The following is a 13465-nucleotide window of genomic DNA, read 5'->3' on the forward strand; positions in this document are numbered from 1 at the left end:
GGCTCAGGCAGCTCTTGGCCAAGCTTCCTGCAGGGGATACCAGATTGAGAAAGGACATTAATAAAATTGTTGCATCAGTTGAATACATTGCTGATGCCACCCTGAACGCCACAAAATTCGCATCCAGGGCCCTGGCATCCAATGTCACCTCTCACCGCCTTCTGTGGTTCCGACACTGGAATGCAGACATGCATTCCAAATGGAAGCTGGCCTCTGCTCCCTTCAAGGGAGGCAAACTATTTGGGGAGGCCCTAGATCCAGTCATTATCGAAAATAAGGACAAGAAAAAGGTCTTGCCTTCGGTCCCTAGGAAAACGGATCACAGCCCCCCCCTCCTTTTGGAGATAGCCTTTTCAGGTACCTGAAGCTGCCGTTAGGCCCCCTGCCTTTTAGCATCTCTATCCTCAAGGGGCAGACCGGTTCCAGGACAGGCAGTCCTTTTGGGACAAGGGCAGGCAGCAATATTTCTCCAAGCGTCCCTTTGCGGCGGAGCTGGCTCCAAGCACTTCCGCTGTTATAAGTGACCACCAACAGGGGGCTCCCATAGGCGACCAGCTACAGCTGTTTCTGGCCCAATGGGAGCGAACCACCTCAGACATATGGGTATTACAGACAATACGCCTAAGTCTGACTCTGGAATTCATATCTCCCCCCCCCCATATCATTTCATTCATTGCCCCACTCCCGCTTGCCCAGTCAAAACATCTCTCATGGAGAAGGAAATTTCGGGCCCTTCCATTCGGGCTATCATCGACCCTAAGAACCTTCACAAAGCTGTTGGCAGCGGTAGCAGCCTCCTTCAGATCTCGTCCAGTGCGGCTCCAATGCTACCTGGATGACATCCTCATACAGTCGTCCTCCCATGTACAAGCGACATGAGACCTCCAGATCACAATGAGAACCCTTCAAGAGCAAGGGTTCTCGGTCAATCTGGAGAAGAGCCATATTGTTCTCACGACAAGGCTACTGCATCTCGGAGCCATGATCGACACCATGAGCTGTCAAGTGTTCCTGTCGCCAGACCGTCTTGCCAGCATCAGGGAACTAGTGCACCAGGTTCGAACATCACGCCAAACCTCAGTAGTGCTCCTGTCTCAAATTCTCGGCAAAATGATTTCATGCCTCTCCATAGTGCTTTGGGCAAGACTCCACTCTCGACAACTGCAATGGCTCCTCCTACCTCATCAGAGGGCCAAAGCCAGCAACTCGTTGTCCCGGATACCAGTGCCTCAAAGGGTTCGGAACTATCTTTGATTGTGGCAGTCACCAGCCATGTCAAAGGGCAGCTTCTTCAAAGAACCAGATCACCTCATCATCACGACCGACGCCAGGTTTTTATTCAGGTTCCACTCACTCACTGTTCAGTTGGTGAGCTCACCTGCACAACAAGGTAGCACAGGACAGGTGGTTCCTGGAGGACTTGATACATAGTATCAACTGGCTAGAGCTGAAGGTAGCGTGTCTCGCCCTTCTACACTTCAGTCAGAACATTCGAAGTCACCGCGTCAGGATTCTCACCAACAATGTGGCAACGAAGGCATATATAAACGGTCAGGGGGGCACCTGCTCCAGATCTCTGATGGCAGAGATGGCCCTGAAAGCCAACATTCCCTCACGGTGATTTGCTGGCTGGGAGGAAAGCATGGCAAGCAGAAAACAGCCAGAGAAGAAAAGCGCGTGAAACGTCTTCCAAAATGGCGCTTTTTGGAAGATGAGGGAGCTATCAGGTGCAAACTGGAGCCTCCGACGAGGACTCCAGGCAAGCAGCTAGGTGGAAAACAGCAGCTGGGAGGAAGCCTGCTACCTCCCCCGTGCCCATCAGCAACCGCTGGACAAGCACCCCTCAGTCGCAAGCTCCATCAACGATGTGGAGCCAGAAAGCCCCGAAAGTCCTCACCAGCTATTTTAAAGCAAAGAAGGTAAAAGAAATTCAGCTAACAGCTAAGACAAAAATTTTAAAAATCCTTATGCCAACTGAGGGAGAGTCCCAGTCTATTCACACAAGCACTGAGAAGCTCCCCAAACACGTGTCCGAACTTGGCTGGACTGAGTTTTTAAACTGGCCCTCAATGAGGAGGGGAGGCGTGGCTAAGAAAATTAACTCAGTCCTTGGGCAAATAGACTGAATTTAACCCATGCTTGGACTCTCCCGCAGCGCACAGGAGAAGCATCTCTGCTCCCTTCCAGCAGAGCACATCTCCGGGGTAGATAACACACGAGCAGACTGGTTGAGTAGGGAAACCACTGATCAGTCAGAATGGCAACTACACCCAGACCTCTTCTTCCAAATCTCTCATAGGTTCGGGACCCCAGTAGTAGATCTATTCACCACCCCGGAGAACACGCACCATCCCAGGTTTTTATTCACATTCCACTCACCGCAGGCAGAAGAGGTCAACGCTCTTCATTGTTGTGGCCTCCCGGTCTCCTCTACACCTTCCTGCCACTCCCTCTCATCCCCAGAGTGATCTGAAAGATTCTGACAGAAGGCACAGAATTTCTCCTAGTGCACCCTTCTGGCCGAGATGAACCTGGTTTGCCGATCTCATCAGCCTGTCTGGCACATTCCTCAGAGTGAGGTCTCTCTCAGCCAGGAGTCCTTCCACCAGCCGGAGCCCCACTGGCTCCAGTTGGCCGCCTGGCACTTGAGAGGGATCTCCTGAAGAGGGACAGGCTCTCCAACAAAGTCATCTAAACTATACAAACTGCCAGACAACCTTCTTCAGCCAGGATCTACAATGCCACCTGGGCTGCTTCCTCTAGGTGGTGTGCAAAGAACCAGATAGATCCTGCGTTTGCTTCCATTCCGCAGACCTTAGAATTCTTGCAGGAAGGACTGGAACAGGGGTTGGACCCCAACACGCTGAGGCGCCAGGTGGTGGCATTATCTACGATTTTAGCTCCCAACAAGCATCTATCACTTGGGCGCCACTCCAAGATCTGCAGCTTCCTCAAGGGAACTTCAAATCTTCGACCCCCAAGGTTTTCCGTCGCTACCCGACCTGGAAGTTGGAGATAGTTCTGAGGGTCTTTACCGGTCCTCCCTTTGAACCCTTAAGAGACATCAGCATCAGACATTTGGCACTCAAAGCAGCTTTTCTCATCATCAGTCAGGGAGGACTTATGTATCATTCACTCTGACCAGGTTGTACTCCGCATGGACCCTTCCTTTTTGCCAAAAGTCAACTCCTAGTTCCACAGGGCCCAGGAGGTCATCCTCCTGGACTTTTGTCTGCACCCTCAACACCCAAGAGAGAAACGCTGGCACATGCTTGATATCCGCAGGGCCTTGAGAAGGTATGTCAAGCGCACTGCTTCTTTCGGACGCTCTGAATCTCTCTTTATATCATTCGAGCTGGCATATATGGGCCATAAAGTCACCTCATCGACCATTGGATGCTGGTTACGTGCTTGTACAGCCCTCACCAATGAACTTCAGGGCAAGACAGTTCCACGACTTATCACTGCCCACTCCACAAGGAGCGCCGCAACCATCGCAGCTTGGATGACCCAAGAGCCCATTGAACAGATCTGCAAGGTGGCGACCCGGGCATCACCGTCTCCATTTGTTCAAAATTATAAGATGGACAAGTTTCCATCAGCTGAGGCAGCATTTTGGAGAAGAGTTCTTCAGGGTATTCACTCCAGCGCAGAGACCCATGACTCTACTACTCCCCACCCTAGTGACATTTAGCTTGGGTATGTCTCATGCTTCGACTCTCCAAGCAGCGCACAGGAGAAGGAACATTGGCTTACCGGAACTGTCTTTCCTGTGCACTGCGGGAGAGTCCAAACCCGCCCCCAGGGTCTCTTTCAGCTGACAACATCTTATTTGTGGACTCAATTTTTGAAGATATCAGAGGAAATCACTACCGAACATTTGACAGGTACACGCCTTTATTGAAAAACTGACTTTAGTACAGAACCAGAGGCATGGCTACAGATTTCCAATTCAGTCCTGGGCACTTAGGCAAAATTTAACCTATGCTTGGACTCTCCCGCAGCAAACAGAGAAGACAGTTCAGGTAAGCCAACTTATTTTTAGAAGCCACAGCTATTATTTTGAGTCATATTTCTTAAGTGTTTCTGCAAAGCCATGGAAATAATGCAAAAGTAATAGTTTGTAAAAATGAGGAGACATTGGAGACTTTAGATCAAAAATAAGCAGTCTAAAACTGTACATGTATTGGATAACTCCCATCTTTGCTCACATTAAAGCTGACAAATATTGTTGTCTTAACCATTCAGTCATGTCCGACTGAGTGACTTTATAGGTAAATTCTTCATGCTACTGTGTCAAGCACAGCTTCTTTCAGTTATGATAGACATTAGGGGTTCAGCATTGTACCTATTCCCACTCTAAGTCACGGTAAATTGCACAAAGAAAAACAAGATATACAGTACAAGCAAAATTGGGTACAGATTGATCTTTCAATACATATTATCCCTGCCTATATAATGATGCATCAAGCAGAGTAGTTTACTGGTCATCTATTACGGTCTGTCAAATGCACAATTATTTCTTTGTTTCACAGTCCCAGTTGAACAATAAACATTTCATTGAGTATCTTATGGGATTCTTAAGCAACAATATGTAATTGCATAACAGCTACTTTTCCAGTTGCCCCTAAAATTTTAATAGTAAATTTGCACTCTTGTTGACAGCAGTTCTTGTGAGAATTTACAAATCAGTAGTTCAGTAATAAGCAAGTGATACTCATGGCTTTTAGCCCTCCATTCCAGACTATAGAAGAAGATGCCATTAATTTATAATAGCAGTTACTGTGCACTCAGAGAGTATTCAGACCCCCTTCACTTTTGTCAATTTTGTTATGCTGCAGCCTGATTCTACAGTTGTTAATATTCGGGGGGTTTTCTCATTAATCTACATTCATTATCCCATAATGACAAAGTGAAAACAGAATTGTCTATAAATTTATTAAAAAGAAAAAACTAAAACATCTCATAGGCATAAGGATTCAGATCCTTTCCAACAACATGTGAAATTCAGCTCTGGTGCCATCCATTTCTCTTGATCGTTGCTGACATGTTTCTATCTACAACTTGAATGGAATCAACCTGTGGTAAATAAAATTGATTGGACATGATTTGGAAAGGCATGCACCTCTCTATAGAAGGCGTCACAGCTGTAGCAAAGCAAAAGGCATGAGGTTAAAAAAACTGCCTGTAGAGTTCAGAGACAGGATTACTGCAAAGCACAGATCTGGAGAAAACTATAATAAAATTTCTGCTGCACTTCAGGTTCCTAAGAGCACAGTGGCCTCCATAATTCTCAAATGAAAGACATTTGGCGCAATCAGGATTCTTCCAAGAGCTGGTTGTCCAGTCAAACTGAGCAATCAGGGGACAAGGGTCTTAGAAAAAGACATGACTAAGAACCCAATGGTCACTCTGACTGAGCTTCAGAGATCCTGTGTGGAGATGGGACAGAATTCCAGAAGGACAACCATCACTACAGCCCTCGACAATCTGGGCTTTAAGACAGTGACCAGATAGAAGCCTCTCTTCAGTGCAAAACACATGAAAGCACATTTGTGTTTGCAAAAAAGTACCTGAAGGACAGTCAGATTGTGAGAAACAAACGCTAAGTGGGATTTCATGTGTTTTGCACTGAGGAGAGGCTTCTATTTGGTCACTCTGCCATAAAGTCCAGATCGGTGGAGGTCTGCAGTGATGGTTGAGCTTTGGAATTCTGTCCCATGTCTACACAGGATACCTGGAGCTCAGTCAGAGTGACCACGGGGTTCTTGGTCACCTCTCTTACAGTTCAACAACTGTAGAATCAGGCTGCAGCATAAAATTGAGAAAAGTGAAGGGGGTCTGAATACTTTCTGAATGCACTGTATTTTCAGACCTCTACTCCTGACAGTGAAGGAGGATATAAATTGACATGAACATATGGAAAAGGTGTTGTTAGGTGTTCTTGACAATTAGTGCTACTTCATAGTTCTAGAAGAAAGTAAGACTGTTAATTTTATCAAAAACAAATATATCATGCATCAGTCCCAAGAAATTAGTCATTGTATAAGCGTATGTATGTAACATTTTTCACCATCCAACTTCTGAAAAACAGTATTGGACTGAGCAATAAATTCTTTCATAAGAGCATGTGTATTCTGAAAAGAAGCAATGAGTTGAAATCAACTATTGTGGTTCACATTTCAAATGTTAGTATCCATACTGATTCTGAGCTTATCATCTTAATTCTTGTCTTTGGGGAAAATATTTTCTTGAACATTGTTTGCATCTTTTTTTTAGATTTGAGACTTTTAATTCTGAAGAGCTGAGCATAGGCTTTAAAAAATAAAATAAAAAGAATCCTTCTGTTTTTTTTAAAAAAAAACTATAAATGTTATCTTTTTTTCACTGTTTCTCAAAAATACACAGCCTAAACTCTCTAATCAAAGTTGTAGCTTTTGTTTCCATTATAAATGAAGGTTTATATTTAGCCTTATGTTTTCTTCATAAATGAAATGGATATTAGAAGTATTTTTATTAAAGTGGAAATATATTTTTGTGTTATAGATGTATTAAGTGATAATTCATTATCACTTAATGGATTCAGCAGGGTCCAAGAAGAAAAATAAAAGTCTGCTGTGTATATTTGCTTTTTGATCACACACTGCTGAGTATCACTAGTAACCTTTAGGTACAATAAAGTCTGCTCTAGTTTACTGAGAATATAAATATTTTGCATCTGCTTAGATCAGTGGTTCTCAACCTGTGGGTCGGGACCCCTTTGGGGGTTGAACGACCCTTTCACAGGAGTCGCCTAAGACCATCGGAAAACACATATTTTTGATGGTCTTAGGAACTGAGACACCAATTTTATGGTTGGGAGTTAGCCGCTCCGAGTCTCTCAGGAATAGGGCGGCATACAAATTGAATAAACATCAAACACAACATGAGGAACTGTATTAAAGGATCGCGGCATTGGGAAGGTTGAGAACCACTGGCTTAGATGGTATTCTGTCTATAAACTTTTTTTAAAAAATCTACATGTTTTCTACCATTGATATAGAGATCATATATTTTTAGGCTGAAAAGCAAACTAAAAATGTATTTATGTATTTATTTAAACAAGCTGCAGAGAAAGCCCAGTAGCCCTTTTAAAGCGACAGAAGCCTCAATGGAGGCAAATTTGACAGTTCTTACAGTAGATGTAATTTTCTCTATCTGAGAATCCAAACGTGGTCCAAAGTGGGAAACTTTCCAGCCTATCTGACCTTAGACTGGAGCTCTCCCAAAACAGTCCTAACGGGCGGACTGAGTTTTCGAACTGAGCATGCAGAGGCAAAGGGAGGCGTGGTCAACTAAAAAACATCACTCAGTCCAAGGGCAGATAGGCTGTGTTAACCCAGCATTGGACTCTCCGAGCAGTGCACTGGAGAACACAATTATTATCCAAATTATTACCATATCTTTATTTCCAGAGTTCTTGTTTGAATTTTGCTTCATATGTGTGTTTTGTGCTTATGTCCAAAATAATAATTGCAGTGGCTTGGCCGTTATCAAAACAAACTAATAAAAATAAAACAACTTACCTACTATCCCAAAAGCAGAGACAGCACGTAATAATCCAGATGAGCCCTTTTGTCCAATTTTTGTCCTATTGCCCAGATCTAAACGGCCTAGTAGCTCTCTCACTTCTTGCTGGGTATATATATGCTTGAAAATGAAAATGTAGTCATTTAAGTATTTCTGACTGTATTAAAAAACTTCAATTATAACGTCTACAAAACAGTTTCAGTCACCTTCCTAGGGCAGAAATACCTATTTTGCATGAGCTCAAGGACAGCATAAACTTTGTTTGATATGATTCGCTAATGAAGGCATAACAATACTGAGAATCTTTCTAGTACAGGTAGTCTTCGAATTACAACTTCAAAGTTACAATGACACTGAAAAATGTGACATGACCATTTTTCACAGGTGCGTCTTTTGCAGGATCCCTATGTGAACATGTGATCAAAATTCATATGCTTGGGAACTGGTTCATGTTTATGACCATTGCTGTGTCCCAAGGTCATGTGATCACCATTTGTGACCTTCTGACAAGCAAAGTCGGTAAGAAAGCCAGATTCAATTAAGGTCATAAAATGGGGCAAAACTCATTTAACAAATCTCTCACTTAACAGAAATTTTGGGTTCAACTGTGGTCGTAAATGGAGTACTACCTGTATTATATGTAGACAGGTTATAATCGCAATCGCACTTAGACTTATATACCACTTCACAGTGCTTTACAGCCCTCTCTGAGCAGTTTACAGAGTCAGCTTATTGCCTCCAACAATCTGGCTCCTCATTTTACCGACCTCGGAAGGATGGAAGGCTGAGTTAACCTTGAGTCAGTTTTCCATCATGTTTGTAGATACCCAACAATTCTTGTCTCATAGCATTTTTATACATTTTATTTTTTTAAGTAATATTTTAATGGGATGTTCCTATACTTAAAATCAAAAGTACCAGTTTATATCATTATCTTTTTTTCAAAGAATCTCTCTGACCCCAAGTGGGATTGATAAGTATTGGTAAAAAAAGTAAAATGGAAGGGCCAATACTCGGTGGTTTATCTGAAACACTGATTTGACAGAAAAGAGATAAAGGGATGCAGGGATGTCAGACAACATCCTGAGAAGTAGGCTAGTGCAAGTGATGGGGATTTGGAAAAACCAATACTCTATGGTTAATTATTTTGCCCGTAGTGACTACTTTATGAATGAGCAAGTATTTCATCACATGTCAGACATTTTCTGAGAATATCTATGACTCTCAAAATTTCAAATACATACAAAAATATATGCATGTTTAATTACCATTAACAGTTTAAGGATTATTTTATTTGAATCTTATTACTACTTTCTCCCGTTTCTATTTTGCTCCTTTGTCTTATAATGTTCACCACATATATATTTAGTCCCAAGCACAAATACATGGAATATTGGGGGGGGGGGGGGGGAGAAAAATTAACAAAAGGAAGAAGCATTCCTTTTTAGCATATATCTTTGGAGAGGAAATCTAGAATTTTATCTTTAGAGTAAAGTAAAGAAAAATGCTGCCTAAAATTCAAAATGTGTTATATTTCCTCCCAAAGTTCCAAATGCCCCCACAAACACCTTTGTCATATTCTTTGGGGGAGTAAATTATTAAGAACAACTGGGAGTTTATTGTGAATAATACAACTCAGGTAAAATTAACTCAAAATCAAGGTTCTTACACCCAAAATCTAAGAAAAATAAGAATCCCTTCCACCATAAATACTGGTTTGTTATTATTACATAGAATATGAAATTCATGAATTTCCCAGAATAAACCTCAGAAGTTCCAATTTTCCTTTTAGAGTCAAAAAATGAATCTAAGACGTGGTTTCTAATTGAGCTTTATCCAAAGATGTCCTTCCTTCACCTGAAGGAGCTCTTTCAATAAACCCTGTCAGGGAAGTTAATGTCATAATTCTTTTTATTCAGAAATTATTCTTCCTTAGAACCAAGGCTTCTCTCCAAGCAATTTATTTACTGTTGCTCAACCCATTTATTAGGAAACTATGTAAAACAAAACAGTGTTATGAAAATAAATAATAAAAAGAAAGAAAATACTGAGAATTTAAATGTAGCTTAAATCCAATATAGTGTTATATTGGATTCTTATATTTTCTTTTGAATAGCAACATCTCAAATGCTGAAGTACTCACTCTGTCATCAATAACAACTAAATCCTTGGGTTCTGTGCGATCGATTTTCAAAACACGATATTTGGTTTCTGCCTGGTTACTTCCAACAAGAAAATATCGCTGGGGATGTAAAAAAAAGTGCAAATAAAATATTAAAGCAATAGTTATGGACGTTTTATACTTACTGCAAGTCGTGCAATTACATTGACATGAGCTTTCATTTGCAAGAATGAAGTTCATCCAATTTACAGTAATTCAATCAGTTCGTCTATTAACAATACTCTTCAAATATAATTTATCATCCTGATATTTTTGAAATATACATTTTACATTTTTTTAAAAAACTGTCCTGACACCCTCATTCTATTTTAATTTCTGACTTCAACCTTGTTACATTAATAGCATTATTTCCTTATTTTGACCCACTGAACAATCAGTTAATACCATTTGCGATGCTTTCTAATACTTCTAAAAATTTTGAGGTAAAAGATGACATCCTATCAATTGTACTAGATGTACAATTTGACAAGAATATTGGGAGAAAGTAAATTGTGTTTATACAAAGAGCACTAGAGTCAGGAGTTAAGTGAATTGTGCTCTGTTTTATGATCTTTTGGGCTCAGTTGTTAAGTGAATCATTGCAGTTAAGTAAATCATTGAATCGTTAAACGAATCTGGCTTGGTCCATTGACTCTACTTATTGGAAACTAGCTGGGAAGATTACAAATGATGATCACATGACCCCAGGACAGTGCAACTGTCATAAGTACATGCCAGTTGCCAAGCTTCTGAATTTTGATCCTGTGTCTATGGAGATACTACAACAATTGTAAGTGTGAAAGACTGTGATAAATCACTGTTCAGGGCTGTTGTAACTTCAAATGGCTACTAAACTAATGGTTGTAAGTCAAGGACTATATGTAATGCAATGGTTAACTGTAGTAATTACATTACATTATTCTTACAAACCACCCTCCCCAAATTTAAAAGCAAAATCTTCTGTTTCTTTGCCTTTGGCCCTATTTTACTTTTTGAAACACAGCATTTCCGTTAATTTATTGTTACACTATATTAGTGCTACTAGCTGCTGGATTTTATTTAATGTGCCATGATAGCAGTTGGCGTGCCATTTTGCTGTTATAAAGCATGGATTGTGTGCATTATAAGTGAACTGAAGTTTTCATACTTTTTTTTTTTTTTTTTGCAATTTTCTCAGGGAATTATTTCTCAGCATTGAGTTATTTTATTATATCTACAACTTACTGACCATACAACACATCATAAGCCATATATATAATTTTTATGCAGGGGTATCCTGTGATATGAAAACTATTTCAAGGTTTAGACTAAGCCATAAACCACACTGAATAACACTGCCAGAGATAAACTCTAAAAGCCACTGAAAGGCTAACAGAATCCTCATAGCGTCTATGGAGATTCTCAGTATTCCAAGTCATGATTGTTCCAAAGGTGCTTTTTTTGCAAGGAATATAAACCAGTTTCCATCATTCAGTCAGAACTTGGATGAGAAACAAACTATCTTCAAGAAAAAACAAAGAAAGTCCAGCTGCCTTTTGAAAAAGCACCTTTGGGACAAATCTTCATAGTTTAAACCAGAGGTTATCAACATTGCAATATTGCCATTCCTAGAATAAACAATTGTTTGACTCTCTTCAGGGAAAGTGCACATTAGCAGTGTGTTAACAGTCATCTCCCAAGGCTCATTTTGGTCTTTAATCCCCATTTATTGTGCAGAACCCTTCTCCAGGCAAACCACAAATGAGTTTTGACAGTATCCAATTTTGCCTAGTCCTCCCCACCTCCACACACACACACATTTTGTAATGCTTATTGCAGTCATGACTAACAGTTTGAGAATCCTTGGGCAAAGTATAATTTTTAACTTTAACAATATGATCATCTGTATGAAATAAACAGATGATGCAACAATCCCTTTTCTCACTGTTTCCAATGTGGTCCATTTCCAAATCTATTTATTACATCCTTCAATCTGCACTAATTTAGCAATAATTTATAAAATAAAGCCAAAGCCAAACAACCGACCATTGCTTATGTTAATTTGTTCCTGAAAGCTTTTTGTACAGTACTAATTGAACAGATGTATGACCCAAGATCACCTTAACCTTTTTTAAAAAGGATAACAGAAAAACATTTTAAAGTGGGTTTCAATAATATCAGGGTAAGCAAAAGGGAACTTTAAAAAATATAGGAAAAGTCAACAAATTATAAAAATGTATACAGATGCTTATTTCTGCTGTATTTTCTTCAAATGTATTGGTTACAGAATTACCATTATTTATTGCAAACCATAGGCAACATTCTGATTACAAAAATCACATGAAAAGTACAGCTATATTTTAAAGACTTGCACAATCCTTGCTGGGTTAGACTCTTGCAAAATCTAGGGGGATGTTGTTTCAGAGGGCAAATCAGATTTCAGATATTCAGTATAAATACTACAAACATTTTAACTACCATAGATTAACTTTGCTAAATAATGGAATTAGTGTTTTTAGATATTACTCAGCTAGTATCCAACATATAATCTGCTGTCAGACTTCAACACATATAAATAACTTCCTGATATTGAAAAGGGGGATTAATGTATCCATTACATCAACCATTATTCAAAAAAACTTCCAAGCAGGTTTCAGGAACTGCACACTTCCATTATTCAAAATACTGCATAGGATAGACATCTTACTCAAGTTAATTCAACATCACACTTTTTCCTAGGTAACAATAACACAGCCAATACTGGGCATTGAGTCATGAATGCTCAGATACCAGAACTATTCTGCATTCAAGAAAAATGCTCCCTAGGAGGATGAAATAGATAGACTTCACAGTCTGCAGATATGTTCTCAATGGATCCCGAAACATTCACTCTAGAGTTCACTTTTCTTACAACATAAGTTTCAAAGTATAGTACTGATCAGTATCTCCACCTGGAATGTGTTGCATTCTGGCCAGCTGTTCTGGAGAAAAACAGCTGTGGTGCAGACTTCCATCACTTTTCTACACTGAGGGGAAAAATAGATTTAAAGAAAAGTTTGTCTACTTCAGATCCAAGGATTTAATTTAGTCAGGAAACATATTTTGGGGGCTTTCTGTGCATGACTCACTAAAAAATGTTCAGTGAATGGAATGCATCGGCATCTTATTCCCTGCCTTCACTGAGATTGCATTTCAATAAAAAATTAAGACTTAGTATATTGTCTAAATTTGAATTGGCTCCAATTTTGTGATGATAGATTTACCTTGGTTAAAAATATAGTAAACAAGTTCTAAAAAGAGAGAAGCTGCTAGCTCTCTTGTGCTCATTAACCAAGTATGTTGGCTTAACACATCAAAACACATTGCAAAGAGTTATGTTTCTAAGAAAGCTGCACCTAGGTATGACAACAGCCAAGATCCTACCACTAGTATTGACATATCTACTAGCTCTGAATGTATAGATTCCAGTTAGCTACCAGATCACTTTACTAGGCCTTGAAGTCCAATACAACTTCAAGTCAATGCAACTCATCCCAGTATTCTTTCCTGGTTGCTCTTCTATAGTTCCAAAAGTGGCTACAAGTTAGCCTCTCATAATAAAGAAAATATAATAGGTGTTCATTGGAAAATGAGAGATTATAACATAACTGCTCCTATTACTCCAGCCATGGGCTGCACTCCTTGCAAGGCAGAAAACAAAATTTCTAGCCTGGCCAGTGTAGAAATCCACCAGTCAGACTAAAATCTGCACCTAGG

At 40.1% G+C, this 13465-nt stretch overlaps 1 protein-coding gene across 1 annotated transcript in view; it reads right to left on the bottom strand.

Annotated features, from left to right (window-relative positions):
* Positions 1-13465, bottom strand: part of FIG4 (FIG4 phosphoinositide 5-phosphatase) — a 96715-nt gene that overhangs the window by 82790 nt on the left and 460 nt on the right. The window contains exons 2-3 of the mRNA XM_087718655.1: positions 9713-9811; positions 7566-7689 (exon numbers count right to left, since the gene is read on the bottom strand). Coding sequence (XP_087574781.1) covers positions 7566-7689; positions 9713-9811 — 223 coding nt within the window. The remainder of the gene's footprint in view (positions 1-7565; positions 7690-9712; positions 9812-13465) is intronic.

Source organism: Thamnophis sirtalis, unplaced genomic scaffold (genome assembly GCF_051295495.1).
Source record: "Thamnophis sirtalis isolate CommonGarterSnake01/CBP01778 unplaced genomic scaffold, rThaSir2_p1.2 scaffold_6, whole genome shotgun sequence".
Taxonomy (NCBI): domain Eukaryota; kingdom Metazoa; phylum Chordata; class Lepidosauria; order Squamata; family Natricidae; genus Thamnophis; species Thamnophis sirtalis.